General features: G+C 34.0%; 1 protein-coding gene across 1 annotated transcript in view; it reads right to left on the bottom strand.

Annotated features, from left to right (window-relative positions):
• LOC127699081 (uncharacterized) overlaps nucleotides 1–23,403 on the bottom strand; it is a 48,667-nt gene that overhangs the window by 20,627 nt on the left and 4,637 nt on the right. Inside the window, exons 2-7 of the mRNA XM_052202819.1 lie at nucleotides 22,206–22,310; nucleotides 20,914–21,063; nucleotides 20,718–20,801; nucleotides 19,556–19,741; nucleotides 14,970–15,224; nucleotides 6,931–6,970 (exon numbers count right to left, since the gene is read on the bottom strand). Of these exons, the coding sequence (XP_052058779.1) occupies nucleotides 6,931–6,970; nucleotides 14,970–15,224; nucleotides 19,556–19,741; nucleotides 20,718–20,801; nucleotides 20,914–21,006 (658 nt within the window). The 5' untranslated portion in view covers nucleotides 21,007–21,063; nucleotides 22,206–22,310. The remainder of the gene's footprint in view (nucleotides 1–6,930; nucleotides 6,971–14,969; nucleotides 15,225–19,555; nucleotides 19,742–20,717; nucleotides 20,802–20,913; nucleotides 21,064–22,205; nucleotides 22,311–23,403) is intronic.

The raw sequence follows: 23,403 nt of genomic DNA, 5'->3' as shown, positions 1-23,403 counted from the left end.
AATCTTGAATTCCTTCCATTAGGAAAAACTTGAACGAATTATTAGAAAGGAAAAAGATATTTTATTTTACAAAATGAATGAATATGGGGTATATGAACAAAACCAATATCCTTATCCTAACATGTACAGTAAATACAAAGATTGCATTTATACACCAACCACAAGCCTAAACATACACCAAACAGAATGCTTAAGAAGTCCCAAATAAAGTAATAGTTAAAAGAGCCATTATTTCCCTACATTACTAGCTTTATATTTTACTAAAGGTCCATCCATAGTTTAGGTTTGGATATTAAGAGGTCCAATTAAGGATAATCATGCCATTATTTCCCTACATTACTAGCTTTATATTTTACTTAAGGGCCATCCATAGTTTAGGTTTGGATATTAAGAGGTCCAATTAAGGATAATCATGCCATTATTTCCCTACATTACTAGCTTTATATTTTACTAAAAGGCCATCCATAGTTTAGGTTTGGATATTAAGAGGTCCAATTAAGGATAATCATGCCATTATTTCCCTACATTACTAGCTTTATATTTTACTAAAAGGCCATCCATAGTTTAGGTTTGGATATTAAGAGGTCCAATTAAGGATAATCATGCCATTATTTCCCTACATTACTAGCTTTATATTTTACTAAAAGGCCATCCATAGTTTAGGTTTGGATATTAAGAGGTCCAATTAAGGATAATCATGCCATTATTTCCCTACATTACTAGCTTTATATTTTACTAAAAGGCCATCCATAGTTTAGGTTTGGATATTAAGAGGTCCAATTAAGGATAATCATGCCATTATTTCCCTACATTACTAGCTTTATATTTTACTAAAAGGCCATCCATAGTTTAGGTTTGGATATTAAGAGGTCCAATTAAGGATAATCATGCCATTATTTCCCTACATTACTAGCTTTATATTTTACTAAAAGGCCATCCATAGTTTCGGTTTGGATATTAAGAGGTCCAATTAAGGATAATCAGAAGTTGGTTCATTTGGTTATTGAAGCAATTAAGATACAGGTGAAGTTGCTGAACTATATAAATGAGGTCAAGGACAACAGACATATGACAGAAGGAAACTTCACTACATAAAACATCTGTATACGATGTATGAAACCTCCAGGTCTTTTTACCTCTGTACTATAAAGTTTAATACAAATAGCTATGCCGCCACTGGATTGTAATTCCTATGTCTCACATTCTGCAACAAAAGTTGAAGGTGAGACAAAAATGAGCTATGATGAGGTGAGCTAGGTGAAGGACAACAGAAAGAAATGAGCCATGATGAGGTGAGCTAGGTGAAGGACAACAGAAAGAAATGAGCCATGATGAGGTGAGCTAGGTGAAGGACAACAGAAAGAAATGAGCCATGATGAGGTGAGCTAGGTGAAGGACAACAGAAAGAAATGTGCCATGATGAGGTGAGCTAGGTGAAGGACAACAGAAAGAAATGAGCCATGATGAGGTGATCTAGGTGAAGGACAACAGAAAGAAATGAGCCATGATGAGGTGATCTAGGTGAAGGACAACAGAAAGAAATGAGCCATGATGAGGTGATCTAGGTGAAGGACAACAGAAAGAAATGTGCCATAATGAGGTGAGCTAGGTGAAGGACAACAGAAAGAAATGTGCCATGATGAGGTGAGCTAGGTGAAGGACAACAGAAAGAAATGTGCCATAATGAGGTGAGCTAGGTGAAGGACAACAGAAAGAAATGAGCCATGATGAGGTGAGCTAGGTGAAGGACAACAGAAAGAAATGACATTGAGCTATTCTACAGATTCATTCAAATAAATTATGCATCACTGGTTTAGAATACACGTCTTACATTCAGTGATGCAGACGACACAACTGACATTCTGTCAATACATTTTAAATACATCAAAACAAAAAATACAATATTTGTTATCAACCTCATCAATTTTAAAAAGAATTTAAACATGATAGATTGAATTATTTACCATGGCCTAACAAATCTGTTTTGTTCACAATCATCTTACATATTTAGTCTGACAAACCCTTGATTATGTCTGAATGGAAAATGTTAATCAAAAAATCATTTAACAGATTGGTAAAGTTCAAAAAATAACTGCACCAAGTCAGAAATATGACAGTTATCTACCAATTATTCCAATATCTAAGAGTTGAAATGATAATTAAAATCTAGTACAAATCAGAATTACATTATCAACAACATGTAGTAGAAATTGGGTATCCAGATTTGTACTGAGAGGATCCTGAATTATACTAAATTCCCAGAAGGATCTGGGATATCACTAAAACTGTTGTTAGTATGATTCTGGATCAAACTGAATTTATTTTTCTATTTATAATGTTTACTGTTTGCACTTGATAAGTAGGAAAACAAACAAAAAATGATGATAGCAGGATTCTGGATCCTACTCAATTCCAATTTGAAAAAGGAGGATTCTAGACCTTACTCAATTCCAATTTGTTAAAGGATTCTGGACCCTAATGAATTTTAATTTGTACTAGGACTCTGGATCCTACTGAATTCCAATTTGTAATAGGTGGATTCTGGATCCTACTGGATTCTTATTTGTATTAGATTGATCGTTAGTATACTGAATTTTTCATGACTTACGATCAATCTTAGTTGTAAGTATTTTTGTGAAACTGACTCCAGAATTTCAATTTGATTGATTGATTGATTATTGGTTGCTTAATGTTCAGTGGCAAACATTTCATGCATGTTCAGGATGAGCTGAATTAGGATTCTGGATCCTGATGAATTCTAATTTGTAATAGGATTATGGATCCTGCTGAATTCTAATTGTAATAGGATTATGGATCCTGCAGAATTCTAATTGTAATAGGATTATGGATCCTACTGAATTCCAATTTGTAATAGGATTATGGATCCTGATGAATTCTAATTGTAATAGGATTTTGAATTCTATTGAATTTCAATTCATATTAGAATTCTATATTCTTCTGAATTTCAATTTGTATTAGGATTCTGGATCCTATTGAATTTCAATTTGTATTAGGATTCTGGATCCTAGTGAATTTCAATTTGTATTAGGATTCTGGATCCTATTGAATTTCAATTTGTATTAGGATTCTGCACCCTAGTGAATTCCAATTTGTATTAGGATTCTGCACCCTAGTGAATTCCAATTTGTATTAGGATTCTGGATCCTACTGAATTCCAATTTGTATTAGGATTCTGGATCCTACTGAATTCCAATTTGTTTTAGGATTCTGCACCCTAGTGAATTCCAATTTGTATTAGGATTCTGGATCCTACTGAATTCAAATTTGTTTTAGGATTTTGGATCCTACTGAATTCCAATTTGTTTTAGGATTCTGGATCCTACTGAATTCCAATTTGAATTAGAATTCTGGATCCTACTGAATTTCAATTTTTATTAGGATTCTGGACCCTAGTGAATTCCAATTTGTTATAAGATTCTGGACCCTAGTGAATTCCAATTTGTTATAAGATTCTGGACCCTAGTGAATTCCAATTTGTTATAGGATTATGGACCCTAGTGAATTCCAATTTGTTATAGGATTATGGACCCTAGTGAATTCCAATTTGTTATAAGATTCTGGACCCTAGTGAATTCTAATTTGTATTAGGATTCTGGATCCTACTGAATTCAAATTTGTTTTAGGATTTTGGATCCTACTGAATTCCAATTTGTTTTAGGATTCTGGATCCTACTGAATTCCAATTTGAATTAGAATTCTGGATCCTACTGAATTTCAATTTTTATTAGGATTCTGGACCCTAGTGAATTCCAATTTGTTATAAGATTCTGGACCCTAGTGAATTCCAATTTGTTATAAGATTCTGGACCCTAGTGAATTCCAATTTGTTATAGGATTATGGACCCTACTGAATTCCAATTTGTTATAGGATTATGGACCCTAGTGAATTCCAATTTGTTATAGGATTCTGGACCCTAGTGAATTCCAATACTGTTATAGGATTCTGGACCCTAGTGAATTCCAATTTGTTATAGGATTCTGGACCCTAGTGAATTCCAATTTGTTATAGGATTCTGGACCCTAGTGAATTCCAATACTGTTATAGGATTCTGGACCCTAGTGAATTCCAATACTGTTATAGGATTCTGGACCCTAGTGAATTCCAATTTGTTATAAGATTCTGGACCCTAGTGAATTCCAATTTGTTATAGGATTCTGGACCCTAGTGAATTCCAATACTGTTATAGGATTCTGGACCCTAGTGAATTCCAATACTGTTATAGGATTCTGGACCCTAGTGAATTCCAATACTGTTATAGGATTCTGGACCCTAGTGAATTCCAATTTGTTATAGGATTCTGGACCCTAGTGAATTCCAATACTGTTATAGGATTCTGGACCCTAGTGAATTCCAATACTGTTATAGGATTCTGGACCCTAGTGAATTCCAATTTGTTATAAGATTCTGGACCCTAGTGAATTCCAATTTGTTATAGGATTCTGGACCCTAGTGAATTCCAATACTGTATACATGGACACTGTTTTACCTTTACTTTATCCTTGATGTTTTGTATATTTGTTAATTCCTGTTCTTACAAACCAACATTTATAAAACTTTATTTCTGATTACACTTTTTATTCCATGTCACTAAATCCCAATAATAAAGATGATGTAATATTAATCTTGTGTATTTAATCAAGTTAAAGTTTAAAATAAATGTTTTCAAAGATGAATGTATAGATACATTTGGCATTCATAGTGAACAACCAAATTAGCTTTCTGTATAAAATGGGTTGAATAAAATGAAGTCATTTATTACCAAAGTAAAATTTACTTTATCCATTGGTAGACATTTTCTTGCATGCATTATTCTTTTACCTGAAGAAATTTTAATTCAAGCAGTCAAAAGGGCAACAACTTGTTTAAAACATCGTGACATTTAGCCTTTCTTATCTCTGTGACAGACATGCAGGTGTTATGTGATAACTCTATTCATTATAAATCATTTATATTGACTCAAGCTAACTCAAACTTTTCTTGTGTTCAAAAAATTTGAAAGAATTCTTGTATGCTATCTTACTGATTTGAAGTTTTGCCTTCTACTGTTAATGTAATATTTGAATTGATATTTTCATAGAGAGAGAATGAAGAATAGCAATCATATTAAGGGCTCCAGTAGGGCTTTTTAAAATGCCTCAGGTCACCAGGTCACTTTTAAGCATATTAAAGTACACCTTGTAAGTAAGGTAATTGAAATGTCAGGTTGTGATGTCACGTTATTGTTGTCTGTAAATCAAGCTTGAGATCACGATTAACAATACACAATGCGATCCATTAATCTACATTGGTGCCACGACACAGGAATAACCAACAGACCAATTGTTAAGCCCTCATTAATCTACCATGGTGTCGCCACACAGGAATTACCAACCGATCAATTGTAAAGCCCTGATTAATCTACATTGGAGCCATGACACAGGAATTACCAACTGACCAATTGTAAAGCCCTCATTAATCTACATTGGAGTCATGACACAGGAATTACCAACCGACCAATTGTAAAGCCCTGATTAATCTGCATTGGACCCACGACACAGGAATTACCAACTGACCAATTGTAAAGCCTTTTTATTAATCAACATTTGTGCCGTGACACAGGAATAACCAACCGATCAATTGTATAGCCCTCATTAATCTACATTGGTGCAATGACACAGGAATTACCAACAGATCAATTGTATAGGCCTCATTAATCTGCATTGGAGCCACAACACAGGAATTACCAACTGACCAATTGTAAAGCCTTTTTATTAATCAACATTGGTGCCTTGACACAGGAATAACCAACCGATCAATTGAATAGCCATCATTAATCTAACATTGGTGCAATGAATCAGGAATTACCAACAGATCAATTGTATAGGCCTCATTAATCTACATTGGTGCAATGACACAGGAATTACCAACAGATCAATTGTATAGGCCTCATTAATCTACATTGGTGCAATGACACAGGAATTACCAACCGATCAATTGTATAGGCCTCATTAATCTGCATTGGAGCCACGACACAGGAATTACCATCTGACCAATTGTAAAGCCTTTTTATTAATCAACATTGGTGCCGTGACACAGGAATAACCAACCGATCAATTGAATAGCCATCATTAATCTACATTGGTGCTGTGACACAGGAATAACCAACCGATCAATTGAATAGCCATCATTAATCTACATTGGTGCCATGACACAGGAATAACAAACCGATCAATTGAATAGCCATCATTAATCTACATTGGTGCAATGACACAGGAATAACCAACCGACCAATTGTAAAGCCCTTATTAACCTACATTGGTGCTGTGACACAGGAAAATTACCAACCTATTGTAAAGCCCTAACCATTGGAAATACGAAGTAAAAATGATGACAGTGAATGAACTTTATGCGCCCTGAAGGAGTTAGTTAATGTTCAGACTGTTCCAATTAACTTCAGTTATGAGATTGACTTGCAAAAGTGTTCAAGCATAATTTTTCACTTTCTGATTAATTATTGAACAGTGAAGTTTTTAAAGTATTATTGAGAGACTTTATAGTTTTAATTAATTTTGTGACATAATTGATCACATTATATTTTAAATTTAATTATTTTTCACATTGTATTTCACATTTAAGTTAAATTTCATTTTCTGCAGCCCCAAAATGTTCAGAACTGAGCTAATGTTAAAAGTATCCTTTTGTGGTGTGGCCACTATCTTTGTGACGTGGCGTTATTGTGATGATAATATTATTATTGAATAGAATGTTGTAATAACAGACATATTTGTATCTGTAACATCTAAATCAAACTTGATATCACGTTTAACAGTACAAAATGCAACCTAGTAATCTACAATATTATTGATGGAGTTTTGGTGTTTGTTAACCAAACATAATTCCAAAAAGAGAAAATATTATAAATGCATCACCTTCTTTAAGTTTTGTGGTAACATCTAATTGAGGTAGATTCTTAAATCAAATATTATGTAAAGGTATCTTTAAATTCTTTTTAACAGCAACCAATTTTAATGGCAATTAGTAACCACTGGATATTACTGAGAAAGGGATTTAAAGCCCAATTTCACTGCAATAAAAGTTGTATGCCAAACTATGTTCCCTCCAAAAATTAGAGAGTCATGAATATTTCTGACAAAATGAATTAATGAATTTAATGATTAGACTTAAAACATGGAAAAATATGAGAAACTATTTCATTAAAAAGATCCCTCAAATAATAAATATTTTTTTTCAAATCTCTTTTCAATTAACATTTTAGGAATACAGACTTTAGCTATGCAACAACTCCGTCTGTTCATAAATATAAATAATGTCTTACATGTGCTTCTTTTTCCTGCAGCAATTCCAGTACTTTTTCCTTTAATTTCAGCCTTATTTATTTGCAATGTGCATTTGTTGAATAAAGATATCTCTACCTCAAACCATGATCTCTGATTGGACAGAGATAAAATATGTATGCTACTTTTATCACAGAATTGAATATACTCTATTCTAAAAAGGAAAGCATGTACCTTACAAAAGTTGCATTTTACCGATTAATGGAATTGTATATACATACTGTATTAATTTTGTAATTCAACAAAGTATCATAGATCTCTCATCACATGTTAACGTGGCCTTTAACTCATTAATCCCCAATAACACCTATCAATAGTGGCTATCATGATAAAATCATGTTTATCGCTGATCTTCATCTGGTGGATGACAATAGTTTATGTTGAATAATCTACTTCTTGTTTTATAATGAAATATACAAACATGATCCAATACAAATAGCTTACAAGATATATAATCTTAAGGACTTGTTAACAACTACATACTAAACACATAAGTATTCTTAAGCTGTTCGTATAGATTAGTATAAATTATGTATATCACTTATGCTTGAGTTTTAAAAACCAATATACTAAGTAAACAGATTAATCATGAAAATCAGACATATCACTTAGATCTTGATTTTTACATACTAGACAATAAAACAACTTGTCAGTTTCTGCTTTGTAAACTCCACTACTTCTGTTAAGTATATCATGTTTTATAATAATATTCGATATAAGCCATAATGTGGTTTTCTTCCAAAAAATTACAAGTTAAGATAAAACAATGACTACATTAATAGCAAAATGAATGTATGTTGTGATATGTCCAGTGTCAAATATTTCATGCATATTAATGAGTTCTAGAAAAAATTCACTAATGATATTTTTCATAGTTATAAGAATTTTAATCCTGAACAGATATAAACAGTTTATTTTTTACTTACATTAAAAGAAAATCCATGAGTAATAAACCCAAAATTTACGACCATACAAAGTCAAAATGAATCAATACTTGAAACATAAATTTAATCCCCGATAAACTATCTATAAAATGATAATCAAAAGCCATCAATTGTACCTTATATGATTGAAATTGTAGTCATTTAATGGATTTATAAATATCATTGATTTGGGAGCCAAAAAAGTACAAAGAAATAGTAAACATTTTCAAAGATAAATCAATAGTATAGTGTAAATAGTCATAAAGTGAAATATAATCTCTTAAATTTAATTTTACTGAGCAAACATTTCATGCCACTGTTTTATTTTGCAGTGCAAAGAGCACGTTGACAAATCTTATCTCTGATCAATAATTCTGACTGGTGTTAATGCATTAAATACATATCAGAAAAAATATCATATCGATATAGATTGACATAATTCTTGTTTTTAATGTTTAATATACATTTGCAGACCTAACTGGTTTTAAGAATTTTTGTAGTCTAATAAGTAAAATTTCTCACAGACAAAGTAATTGATGGCTAATAGTTAAAAACTTCCAATGAAACATTTATAAAAACCAGCATAATTTTTCAAATTGGAGAAATGTAGATTTTCACTGCAAACATTCCTATGATTGAGGGTTTTAACACTAACATAGACATTTGCTATTATACAAGGTAATATGAGCATGCTCACAAAATAGTATCCTTGTCTAATCTTCTACCTGTTGCAAGTTCATTTGACTACCCTTTAAGATTCATATAACTTGAAATATTTCACTTCATGCACACCTTCCTATGGAGAAATGATATTTTTATGATATATTTGACATTATAGGAGGAATAAGACGAAGCAGAAATTGACAGACAGAGGAACATAAAATTGAAGTAAATTTAATTTCTTTGACACCTTTTTTAATCACCAGTATCACCTGTAAAATGAATCATTACAATGTTAATAGGTTTCTGGATCTTTTTAGGTCTTTAACTATAAAGATTTATATTCCAATAAACTTTATTGCTATTTGGAAATTGGTGACACTTGAATGAAGATTTTGTGACGCTTTAACTATTGACGTCATACAACAATAACTTTTGAATTGTGGTGTCAGTTCATATTCTAATGTGATGTCAAAATTTTACAGGAACATTAATGATGGACAATAATGGCAGATAAATAGCAAAAATGTGTATGGTACCAACTTGGTTTGTAATTTGCTGTAAGTTAAATACAAACTCTGAAATCAAACAAAGCTATTCATGCATGAAAAATAGGTCATCTTCTCCAAGGTTGATTCTTTCCTGTATACAAGAATGAAACAAAAATGCATGCCCCACTCGTAATTGAAAACTAGTACTTATGGGAACACAGGAAGTAGGTGTCCAACAGATCCAAAAGGCACACACAAGTTACAAAACATCTCTGTTAGGCTGCTGACCAAATTCAAAATCATTTTATCTAGTAGTACTTGAGAAAAGTGTAACACAAAATGTTAAGTTGATTCAGTATATTAGAAAAGTTCAAAATATCGGCAAACAGGTAATAGGAAATAGCAAAAAGTTCCTCACAAGAAAGTTGACATCTATAATGAGGTTCCAAGAAGTCAATAAACAAATACCAGTACCTCTGAAGTGTGTGATGCCCCACTTATGAAGGGTGGACAGGGGTAAGGGAACATGGAAATGCAAGGGTGGGAAGTTGGAGTCAGGGTGTGGGAACTGGGGGAAGAGAGGGAGCAAAATTAGGATATTCTGGAAAATAATTTTTTAACCGATTTTCGTCTGGGAGTAAGGGGGAGGAAAGTGGGAATCAGAATCCTCCCTGTCCATCCCCTCACTTATTGACCTCTGCAGTGAGGTTCTCAGAATGAACAAATAACAGTACCTCTGATGTGTCTGATGCCCCACTTATTGACTTCTGCAATGAGGTTCTCAGAATGAACAAATAACAGTACCTCTGATGTGGCTGATGCCCCACTTATTGACCTCTGCAATGAGGTTCCCAGAATGAAATCAAAGCACTGTAAGCACTGTAGGCAGTTAACCAAAAACCAAGGCAAACATAATTATGAAAACTGTGGCTATGTTGCTTCCTTTTTGTTTAAGATTTAAAAGAACAAACATTAAACATTCATATATTGTGCATTTATGTTCATTTAATGAATTAATTATTAAGGCAAATAATTCATATTTTATCAAGGTTTTCAAAAGCAACGCATATATCAAGTATATTTTTAATGGTCATGTGTCTGCAGTGGTACAAGTTCGAAATGATTGCAGTTGTTCTAGTTGATAGTTAACGTTGGTATTAGTTGACTGTTAGTAGTTCAAGTTGACTTAGTACGAGCTTGTAATAGTATGCATGGACTTGCTTCCCTGGAAAGAAAACTGAGTTTGTGTTCTACAGTGCAAAAGTTATGAGACACAAATCAGACAAATGTTTACTACTACGGGGATCAAAGGTGAGGTCTGACTGACCTGCCCATAGTAAATGTAAATGACCCCCACCTTCACCCCAAGTCCATGATGTCTAAGTTTGGAATAAAATGACAGGTGATTATAATAAAGTTGGTCAAACACTCTTGGGCTTGAAAGATATGTTTTCTTTAAAATGAGCCATATTAAAATGAAATTTTTTATAGAACCAGAAATTATTCAAAATATAATTAAGGTAAATTCTTTAAACCTACTCATTTTTTGCATCAATAAAATTTTATAATAAACAAGAAATAATTGTAACAGAATGCTGTTACGAAGTCTCCCAAACAAAGCTGCCATAATTATTCGTTCCCATGGTCGCCTGACATTGGGCAAAGTCTAGTACACATTGATTAGGTCTAGTAAAGTGATATGCATATGTGATGCCTATGAGATTGATCTTGTATGTCATTCAAATCTGTTTGAAATGACGAACAGGAATGAATATGGTTTAGGAGTTGGTATCTCAAACTTTTACAAGTTCTTAAAACACACACAAGAGGGGATGGGGTGACCTTAGGGACTAACCCTATATTTCATTTGATTTTTTATGTTTTCCCATACATGAATATATATATGGTTTAGGGGTGGGGATCTCGACCGTTATCAAGTTTCAAACAGGAGGGGGTGGGGTGACCCCAGTGACTTCCCCTATATTTCATTTGATTTGTTATATTGCCAAATACATGAGTATATATGGTTTAGGGGTGGGGATCTCATCTGTTTCCAAGTTATCAAACAGGAGGGGGTAGGGTGAACCTTAGGACTCTCCCTATATTTCATTTGATAAGTTCTGCTGTCCCATACATGAATATATATGGTTTAATTTAGAGGTCGGGATCTCGACTGTTTCCAAGTTCTCAAACAGGAGGGGTGGGGTGACTGAAGGGACTCCCCTATATTTCATTTGATTTGTTATATAGTCCCATACATGAGTATAAATGGTTTCGGGGTGAGGATCTCGACCGTTTCCAAGTTCTCAAACAGGATGGTTTACAGTGACCATAGGAGCTGCCCCTATTTTTCATTTGATTTGTTATATTGTCCCATACATGAATATATATGGTTTAGGGTGGGGATCTCGACCGTTTTCAAATTCTCAAACAGGAAGTGGTAGAGTGGCCCCAAGCACTCAACCTATATTTCATATGATTTGTTATATTGTCCCATACATGAATATATATGGTTAAGGGGTGGATCTCGACCGTTTCCAAGTTCTCAAACAGGAGGGGTGGGGTGACCCCCAAGGACTCCCCCTATATTTCATTTCATTTGTTATATTGTCACATACATGAATATGTATGGTTTATGGGATCATTATTTTTTTGTATGCTCCAATGAACAAATTATGTCTTTAAGAGAAAGATATATACCTACATATTACACACAAAATCCTTCCCAATTGAAACTTACTGGTCTATTATCACACTGTAACGTGCCACTGCTAACAAAAGTGTGCATGTTTCTAAAACATATTGAAAAAATATTTTCATAATACAAAGCATGTTACAATAACTTCATATCCATGTTGCAATTAAGAATTTTGCAAACAAATCAACCAACTATAGTTTATTTCCATTTTATTGTATGATATCACTTATTTATTTATTGTGTGTCTTGCTTGTAAATGTATAAGTATATATGTAATTGTTAATGTATAATTGTTATCCTCTTGTAGCACCATACGTGTGCTTAAGTTTAAATAAATTGTCTTGTCTTGTCTTGGGATCTTGACCGTTTCCAAATTCTCAAACAGGAGGGGTGGGGTGACTGCAGGGACTCCCTCTATATTTCATTTGATTTATTATATTGTCCCATACATGAATATATTTGGTTTAGGGGTGGGGATCTCGACCATTTCAAAGTTCCCAAACAGGAGGGTTGGGGTGACCCCAGGGACTCCCCTGTATTTCATTTGATTAGTTATATTGTCCCATACATGAATATATATGGTTTAGGGGTGGGGATCTCGACTGTTTCCAAGTTCTCAAACAGGAGGGGTGGGGTAACCCTAGGGACTTCCCCCTATATATTTCATTTGATTAGTTATATAGTCCCATACATGAATATATATGGTTTAGGGGTGGGGATCTCATCCGTTTCAAAGTTATCAAACAGGAGGGGGTAGAGTGACCCAAAGGATTCCACCTATATATCATATGATTTGCTTACATTCAGGTATCATAAAATCTAGTTGCACTATTTGCGAAAACAAAGTAAGAAACTTCCAGCTATGTTAACTGACCCTTCAAAATTGAGAAAAAAATTGCAGTAATATGTTTACACTTTAAAAGCATCTTACATGCATTATCAACATTTATCACTGATAAAGAAGATTTATACTGTCACCAGGAACATATATATTGTTAGATATACTGTTCCCAGCTGTCACATTGTATTGGATTTTGACATTAAAATTTGTCAAAAAGTAATTTTGAGTTTCTGTATCAAATATTTTTTGCTTTTTCTTTCTTTTACATATATCTTTTGGTTTCCATTTCTAGTGTTTATATGTATTTACCATGCATAGATGTATTTTGTCACCTGCCTGAAAAAAATTTTTGTAGTTGATCTCCAAAACCCGGAATTACCCTTATCCGCTTCCGGAATCGGACCCGATATTGTAATTGTCTACACGGCATCCATTGTTTTTCAATGTTGTTATTGTCAGTCAGATACGATTTTACTCGAATTTACACATTACTTGTAGGCGATTATCTGTATAAAGCTAGCGGTTGAACAAAATGAACATCGCTGTCATGAATAATAAAGATGAAAATACGTTTTGAGATCGTTTATTTAGAGACTTTGGTAAAAAGGTTTGCAAAGTTATTTTTAATTTTCTTTCAAGTGAAAGGTCCGTCGGGCGTAGCTAGTAACCAAGTCGAGAGTCCGATTGCAACAGTGGAAGGTCGCGGACCTCGGACCACCGCTAATTTGAATCCCTGCCTCCAAATTGAAAAGATACGAAAATTTCGTCTTCTAATTTGAAATTGCCGCCAACAGCATGAACAGTGGAACTTATTAATAGACTACTGACGTAGTTGTAACACGTATTGACGACAAACAATATTCCTACGACTTTTGCCATTTGGGAAATCTAAACTGCTTGTCTTTAAAGATTTTCGGCGATTAAATATTTCATACAATTGTTCTTTGACATCTTAGCCAAAAGCACAGGGGATAATAAACTACATAAGGATTCCTAATGTGCTCTACTTCCTATGTGCAACTTCAAAACTTTTGGGTGGTTCGACGATCATTTAAGGTTTTTTCTGGTCATATTTTTGTAATCCAGAATTAAAAGTATGAAAAAACTCTTCAATTAGTTATAAATAACATTATATCCAGCTAGATAATAACAATGGCACGTATTTCAGCATTTATTGGGTAGAACACAAATCTAGGGTGCTCGCATAAGGCAGCTTAACTGCCTAAAAATAGCAGTATACCTCTGATGTGTCTGATGCCCAACTTATTGACCTCTGCAATGAGATTCTCAGAATGAACAAATAACAGTACCTCTGATGTGTCTGATGCCCCACTTATTGACCTCTCTAATGAGGTTCCCAGAATGAACAAATAACAGTACCTCTGATGTGTCTGATGCCCCACTTATTGACCTCTGTCATTAGGTTTTCAGAATGAACAAATAACAGTACCTCTGATGTGTCTGATGCCCCACTTATTGACCTCTGCAATGAGGTTCCCAGAATGAACAAATAACGATACCTCTGATTTGGCTGATGCCCCACTTATTGACCTCTGCAATGAGGTTCCCAGAATGAACAAATAACAGTACCTCTGATGCCCCACTTATTGACCTCTGCAATGAGGTTCTCAGAATGAACAAATAACAGCACCTCTGATGTGTCTGATGCCCCAATTATTGACCTCTGCAATGAGGTTCCCAGAATGAACATTATAACAGTACCTCTGATGTGTCTGATGCCCCAATTATTGACCTCTGCAATAAGTTTCTCAGAATGAACAAATAACAGTACCTCTGATGTTGCTGATGCCCCACTTATTGACCTCTCTAATGAGGTTCCCAGAATGAACAAATAACAGTACCTCTGATGTGGCTGATGCCAATTATTGACCTCTGCAATTAGGTTCTCAGAATGAACAAATATCAGTACCTCTGATGTGGCTGATGCCCCACTTATTGACCTCTCTAATGAGGTTCCCAGAATGAACAAATAACAGTACCTCTGATGTGTCTGATGCCACACTTGTTAATGATGCAGCTTTCCACAATCCTCCATCAGTTAAGCCTGTATGTGGTTTCTGTGACTTCAGACTTTGTTGAAGTGCAGCGTAAGTAGCTTTTAGATCAGGAATTTGTCCATTTTTAGCCATGTGTAGGGCAGATAGAGGTAGTTTTCCTGCCATCACAGCTTGTCTGATGGATCTCTGATACTGGTAGTTTTTGAAGGCTCTGTAGATCAGTTCATAATCTTCATGCTACAAAAAAAAAATGAAAGAAATGTGTTGTCAACTCAAAAACATATCTTATAAATTCTGTTTGCTCCTGTCCAATTTATAAAAGACTAACTAGAGGCTCTCAAGAGCCTGTGTTGCTCACCTGATTCTACTTTGGTTTTGGAAATCATGTTAAAATAGATTAAAATCATAACAGATACCCTAATAATGAGTGAGGCCAAATTTGGTTTAATATTGGCCCTGTAATTTAATGAAAAATCCTGGTGGCCATCTTGAACAGTAAATCAGCAACAAAGTAGCAACACTTCATCAACACCTCATAAGAAACATTTATGCCATGTTTGGTTTCATTCCATTCAGTGCACCTCTAGAAGAAGCATTTGTATGTATTTCCAATAGGGTCTTATGTTAAAGGAAGTCCCCCCTCTGGCAGCCATCATGGATGAAGGATCAGCTTCAAAGTAACAACACTTAGTCAGCACCTCATAAGGAACATTCATACCATGTTTGGTTTCAATCCATTCAGTGGTTCTCTAAAAGAAGACGTGTATGTATTGTCCATAGGGTCCTGTTAAACTAAGTCCCCCGCTGGCAACCATCTTGGATGATGGATCGGCTTCAAAGTAACAACACTTGGTCAGTACATCAAAAGGAACATTCATGCCATGTTTGGTTGTAATCCATTCAGTGGTTCTCTAAAAGAAGACATGTGTATGTATTGTTCATAGGGTCCTTTGTTAAACACTGTCCCCAGCTGGTGGCCATCTTGGATGATGGTTCGGCTTCAAAGTAACAACACTTGTTACTTTGAAGCCGATCCATAATCCAAGATGGCCGCCTGGGAGGGGGGGGGGGGGGGGACTTAGTCCTATATTAAACTAAGTCCCCCCCCAGGCTGCCATCTTGGATTATGGATCAGCTTCAAAGTAACAACACTTGGTCAGCACCTCATAAGGAACATGCATGCCATGTTTGGTTTCATTCCATTCAGTGGTTCTCTAAAAGAAGACATTTGTATGTATTTCCCATAGGGTCCTATATTAAACTAAGTCCCCCGCTGGCAGCCATCTTGGATGATGGATCGGCTTCAAAGTAACAACACTTGGTCAACACCTCATAAGGAACATTCATGCCATGTTTGGTTTCATTCCATTCAGTGGTTCTCTAAAAGAAGACATTTGTATGTATTTCCCATAGGGTCATATGTTAAACTAAGTCCCCCGCTGTCGGCCATCTTGGATGATAGATCTGCTTCAAAGTAACAACACTTGGTCAGCACCTCATAAGGAACATTCATGCCATGTTTGGTTTCATTCCATTCAGTGGTTCTCTAGAAGAAGTTCAAAATGTAAAAAGTTAACGACGACGACCAAGACGACAGACGAGGACGACGAATGGCGGATGCCAAGTGATGAGAAAAGCTCACTTGGCCCTTCGGGCCAGGTGAGCTAAAAAGGTCATTCTTTTTTTTTCTTTTAATGTTTATAACAACTATTAAATATATAATTCTATCAAACATCCCCATATCAACAAAGCTAAAATCTATCTTTGTTATGATAAACCCTAAAATCAATCTATTCAAGCAATATTTTATAAGGTGCATCAACTATTCAGGATATAAAGTAATTCTGTCAAGTCAAAAGTGGATTTGTACTAACAATCTCTCTAAATTTAGAAATGGTAAAATCAATTATTGCAAAGACAACCAAAAGCTAGAGGCTCTAATTTAGAGCCTGTGTCGCTCACCTAGGTCTATGTGCATCTTCAACAATGAACACTCTCTAACATTGTAGACTAGAATAGAATTCATGACAAAAATCTCTTCTTTGTTTGTCTAGTCTTGCTGATCATTTTTTGCTTATTTAAGTTTCTATCTATCTAATATAGTTTTTCAGAAAGTAGGCAACAACGCTAAACTAGAGGCTCTCAAGAGCCTGTGTCGCTCACCTGTATTTACTGATGCTTTGGAAATCATGTAAAATAAGGTTAAAATCATAATAAATAGTATTAGATATTAGATATTATAATGATATCTAAGATAATAACAATTTTTTTTTTGTAAAATTACTAACTCAGGGGCAGCAGCCCAACAACGGGTTGTCGGATTCGTCTGAAAATTTCAGGGCAGATAAATCTAAATCTGATCAACATTTTTGCCACCTGTCAGATTTGCTCTAAAAGCTTTAGTTTCAGAGATATAAACCAAAAACAGCATTTTACCCCTATGTTCTATTTTTAACCAAGTCGGCCATGATGGTTGGAAGGCGGGGTCAATGGACAAATTTTTTAAACTAGATACCCTAATAATGATTATGGCCAAGTATGGTTAAATTTGTCTCAGTAGTTTCAGAGAAGAAGATTTTTGTAAGAGATTACAAAAATTTACAAAAAATTGTTAAAAATTGACTATTAAGGGCAATAACTCCTAAAGGGGTCGACTGACAATTTTGGTCATGACAACTTATTTGTAGATCTTACTTTGCAGAACATTATTGCTGTTTACAGTTTATCTCTATCTATAATAATATTCAAGTTAATAACAAAAAACTGCAAAATTTCCTTAAAATTAACAATTCAGGGGCAGTAACCCAACAATAGGTTGTCAGATTTGTCTGAAAATTTCAGGAGAGATAGATCTTGACCTGAAAATCAGTTTTACCCTATGTCAGATTTACTCTAAATGCTTTGGTTTCAGAGATATAAGCCAAAATCTACATTTTACCACTATGTTCTATTTTTAGCCATGACGGCCATCTTGGTTGGTTGGCGGGGTCATCGGACACATTTTTAAAACTAGATACCCTAATGATGATTGTGGCCAAGTTTGGTTAAATTTGGCCCAGTGGTTTCAGAGGAGAAGATTTTTGTAATAAGCTAATGACGACGGACAACGACAACGACGACGACGGACAACAGTCATCAAGTGATGATAAAAGCTCACTTGGCCCTTCGGGCCAGGTGAGCTAAAAATGATAAAAATTGTTATTAAAGAGAACAACTCCAATAAGGGGTTATCAGACGATTTAAACCATGTTGACTTATTTGTAGATCTTGTCTTGCTGATAATTTTTGCCTATTTAAATTTCTATCTATTATACTTTTTTCAGATATTAGGCAAAATGGATAAAAATTGTCATTAAAGGGCAATAACTCCCATAAGGGGTCATCAGACGATTTCAACCATGAGACTTATTTGTAGAAGTTATCTTGCTGATCATTTTTGCTATTTAAAGCTTCTCTCTGTTATAATTTTCAAGATAATAGGCAAATAATTTAAAAGTTGGTAAAATTGGTAATATAAGGGCAATAACTCCTATAAAAAGTCTTCTGACAGTTTAAAAGTGAAAAGACAATAGGTAGATCTCATACTTCCAAAACATATATGCCCTTGTCAGATTTTCTCTATTTATAGTGGTTTTCAATATAATAGACAAACTTGCATTTTACCCCCATGGTTTATTTTTAGCCATGTCGCCCATCTTGGTTGGCAGGCAGAGTCATCCGACACATTTTTTAAACTAAATACCCTAAGATTGTGGCCAAGATCAGTAGTTTCAGAGAAAGATTTTGTAAAACTTATCAAAGACAGACGCCAAGTGAGCTAAAAAATCTGATAAAAAAAGGAACAGTACAAGAAAAAATTTGCTCATTAAGATAAAAGACTGAAATGGATGTAAAGGAAGCAAATCACTTACAAAAAAATAAATAAATGGGGAATGTGTCCATGGGACACAGATGATGCCACCGCTTGCATATAATGTTATAAAGGGATATAACTCAAGAACTGTAAAAGTGACGCTGCCCAAATTTGTACTTGATCTGAGTTTTGTGATAAGCATTGTGTATACGTTTCATAACATTTGGTTGAGGCAAACTAAAGTAAGAGAACGGAAATTTCCATTTGTAGAGGGCATAACTCTAGAACGGCAAAAGTGACGCCACCAAAATTCAAATTTGATCTGTGTTTTGTGGAAATAAGCATTGTGTATAAGTTTCATAACATTTGGTTGAGGCAAACTGAAGTTAGAGAAGGGAAACAAAAACTTTAGCAATTTTTCCATTTGTAAAGGGGCATAACTCTAGAGCAGTTAAAGTGATGCCACCAAAATTCAAACTTGACCTGTGTTTTGTGTTAATAAGCATTGTGTATAAGTTACATAACATTTGGTTGAGGCAATCTAAAGTTAGAGAACAGAAACCAATTTTGGGACGTACGTACAGATGTACAGACGGACAAGAGTTAAACTTAATGCCCCCTCCGCTACGACGGGGGTATAAAAATAGATCCATCTGAACTGAATCATCCCCGACTATAACATTAAATTCTTAAAACACAGAGTAATTTAAAATACTTGTAAGGTAAGTGATCCTGACAGTAGTTCATATGCATCCTTTAGACAACCAATAGCTTTCTGCCCCAAGAAGAAAGTCTGACTTCTCTTCTGTCTTCCTTCTACATCCTTTGTATCTTCTGTTTTTGTCCTCTTGACATATTTCTTGTCAAAATCAAATGGCTGCATTGCTGTAAATCTGGCATTCTTTCAAAGAATAAAAGTAGAGAATTAAAGTATTCTTCTGATCTTAAGATGAATAAAAGCATGTACTGAAAAAATAAAAATCTAACAACTATAAGTAATAATGATATGTTAATGATTTACAATTAATTTCCATCTTATGTTTTCAGTGAAAATAAATCAAAAATTGTCTACAAGTACATGCTTATAATTCAAATGTATTTATACTGTTAGAGAAGTTTATCATTTCCACTTCCTGTCTAAAACTCTAGATTTTCCTCTAAAATATTTAGTTTCAAATATAAAATTTTGTGTATGTAACAAGACAGACATGAAAGACAATTTAGCTTTGCTTTGGTACCTGCTTTATGTCTTGTAGTTGCAGAAAATACATGGTTATTCCATATTTAGCTTTTTTGCAATTCTCCCTCGTTCTTAGCAAGACAGCTTCATTTAGTGACTTAACACCTGGTATATTATAGGGTGATTGCACTGTTATTGAGGAAAATTGTCCCGAGCAGTAAATCATTTTGCAGGAGATTATGAGTGACATATGATATGCTGGGAGGAACAATATTCATTAATATTAGCCTAATAATCCTTTTATAATATGGTACCAGTTATTTCAGCATCGTTGATAATTCTTCATTCAATGACTGTAGTAAGGACGCAAGCTCCATTGCTGATGTCTTGTTTATATCTCGTCTACTTTTTTTTGTGCAAATATTGTTTAACTTAGAACCTTTCATTGCATACCAAACTTTAAAGTAAAAATATAGAATGCAATATCGCTCAAAATCCAATATTTTTAACTCAGATATGCTCTATTTTTAGGTATATTTATGAAGAAGAATACATAAAAATATCAGCAAATATTGCATTCTTATTTCACAAAGAAATCTACATGAAATATTTGATATTAATGTTAATAAACAATGTATAACTGCAAAAAATTATAAAAGTATTATTCCCTTAATTACACAAACAGATAATGACTTACTAGAGGTATACCGTTTTGATCTATAAATATCATGTCTGCTACATGCTTGATGAATTCTAGGATTTCCTGCATCAACTGACTCATCTGTAATAAGAAGCACAAAAAAACAGTTATCTCCCTTTATTTACTTACTAAAATATTTCCAAATCTTACTGTATATTAGATAATATTTGCACAGGTTTCCCTTTCAACTTACCCGCCCCTGCAGATCCCCGAGTTTCCATAATTTTTCTTCCCTCATAGAGGTTGCCTCAGGCATATCTAATTCATATGGTAAATCTTCCTCCATTTGCAATGTAGTGATAATATTTCCATTTGGTAATGGTGGCAGTTTAGAAACTTTTTTCTGAAATTCATCAAAAATACATACATTGACTACATTATGTAGACTGGAATGTTTTACCTGTAACCATACTTTGGACTTTAAAATACCCAGAACAATAACAAATAAAGAGCAGCGCCATGAGCACAGGATACGCAGTAGCCCTGTTAGCTTGTCTTATACATTAAATCCACCCTTTTTTATGATTCAAGTCCCAATACTTCAAAATTTAAAATCAGAATTTTTAAAAATAGAAATTGAATATTTGTCAATATATATATAAACAATTCACCAAAGTTTCATGAAAATTGCTCCCCATTTTTTTATGAATAAAATCCCATAACTTGGAAAAGTAAAATCCTTTAAGCCTCTGAGAAACAGACCTAATCATGATTTTTACAGTTTGTTCTTATGTTGTGCTGGTATACCACAGTCCCTGTACACTCACAAATATGTTTAGCCCTGCCTCATTCTTTATGTGCCTTTAATTCAGTGGTTGTCGATGGTTAATGTCTGTCATGTTTGTTTTCCGTAAACTGAATTGTTATAAATTAGGCCATTAGTTTTCTTGTTTCAACTATTTCACATTTTTCATATCAGGGTCTTTAACAGCTGACTATATGATATGGGTTTTCCTCATTGTTAAAGTGCATACAGTGATCTGTAATTGCTTAAATCATTGTCATTTGAACTCTGATGGATAGTTGTCTCATTGGCAATCATACCACATCTAATCAGGAAGAATTTATATTGACCAATGAACCATGAAAATGAAGTCAAGGTCAGATGAACCCTGCCTGAGGGAAATGTTTACTTTACAATCATTCCATACACTAAATGGAGTTGACCTTTCACTAATAGTATCTGAGAAATGGACTTAACAACAAAAAAGTTAATACTGGCCTATGACCTATGAAATGAGGTCAAGGTCATATGAAACTTGTCTGTGTTTGACCCTCTCAATAAAATTTTCCTTCAAATTTGACTTTCTTATGAGGTGGCTATTTTATAGGTCTTCTTTGTTTTAAGCCTCTGTGTTTTACACTCTCAATCTAATTTTCCTTTATTTTTGCCTACCTCATGAGGTGGTCTTTTTATATGTGTTTTTTTGTTTGAAGCCTCTTTGTTTTACATTCTCAATCTAATTTTCCTTTAGTTTGGCCTACCTTATGAGGTGGTATTTTTATAGGTTTTCTTTGTTTGAAGACTCTGTGTTTAACACTCTCAATCTCCACTACTTCCTGGACTTCTTCTTCTGGCTCAGACTCTCCCTGCAGAATGAAATAAGATATCCTATATCACTATACATTATTTCTGGAGTCCAGTTTAGACCAGCTAGTTAAGCAGGTATAAAAGAAAGTAAAGTTTGTGAGGTGAATAAATTTTTTCATTTTTTATCCTTGTAACTCATTTATATTTACATGTTTACATTTACCTTGATCTGTTGTCAAAAGTGATAAAATTACACATTCAAAAACTCAAAATGACTTGAAACTTGTTGTGTACAATCAGTCAAACCCATTACACCCTTCCTTCCAGGTGCAAATAAATCATACCCTCGATGTAAAGAATATCAACTCTGAGGTACTTTTCAAACTCTTGCAAAACATCCTTAGCTGTTGCTGCCAATTAATTGTAACCAATATTGTATTTGTTATGAATATGTATCAAGCTTTCATATTCTTAATTATCTAAGTAGGAAACTGTGGTTACTAGACATGCTTTCCCTGTTTTGTTGTGGGTGACTGAGATAATCAAAGAGCTTGAGAGCTCTGAGGGAAAAGACGGCTATTGTTTCTATTTTTTTGGGTATCTTTTGATAGTCTTCATATAAAGAATGAGCAAAAGAACTGCTAGAACATGTAGAAAGGTTGACAATATTGAAATTAATTGTGTTAAATGTAATTAATTTCCTTAGTCAAGAATTCATCATGGAGTCAATTCGGACCAATGGAAGAGATCGGCACCTTCTAAATCAAAACATTTGATTAAAGTTGAAAGATAATCATTATGCTGGGCAAGACAAGTTCACAAATTTGGTAGTATATATTTTTTTCGTGTAAAAATTAATACTCAGTTTTGGCTATATAAACTGGTAAGTATTTCACAAAATGGAAATTGGAAGCAGTTAAAATATTGCATAAAAAACAAGGTTTGATTCAATAATTGTCTTAAAGAGACGCCAAAGATACCAAAGGTACATTAATGATTTAAACTCACTAACTATGACAGCTATTAGATATAACAGTTGATGTGACTTGACTTTTTACTACAGATAACAAATGCATCATTTATATATAGATATGTTGAATGAAAACATTCAGTATATCAGTATATATATATGAATAGTTTTAATTTATAAAA

The sequence above is a fragment of the Mytilus californianus genome, unplaced genomic scaffold (assembly GCF_021869535.1).
Source record: "Mytilus californianus isolate M0D057914Y unplaced genomic scaffold, xbMytCali1.0.p SCAF_4, whole genome shotgun sequence".
Lineage (NCBI taxonomy): Eukaryota > Metazoa > Mollusca > Bivalvia > Mytilida > Mytilidae > Mytilus > Mytilus californianus.
The sequence above is the reverse complement of the archived record's forward strand: the minus strand, read 5'-3'. Positions and strand labels throughout refer to the sequence as shown.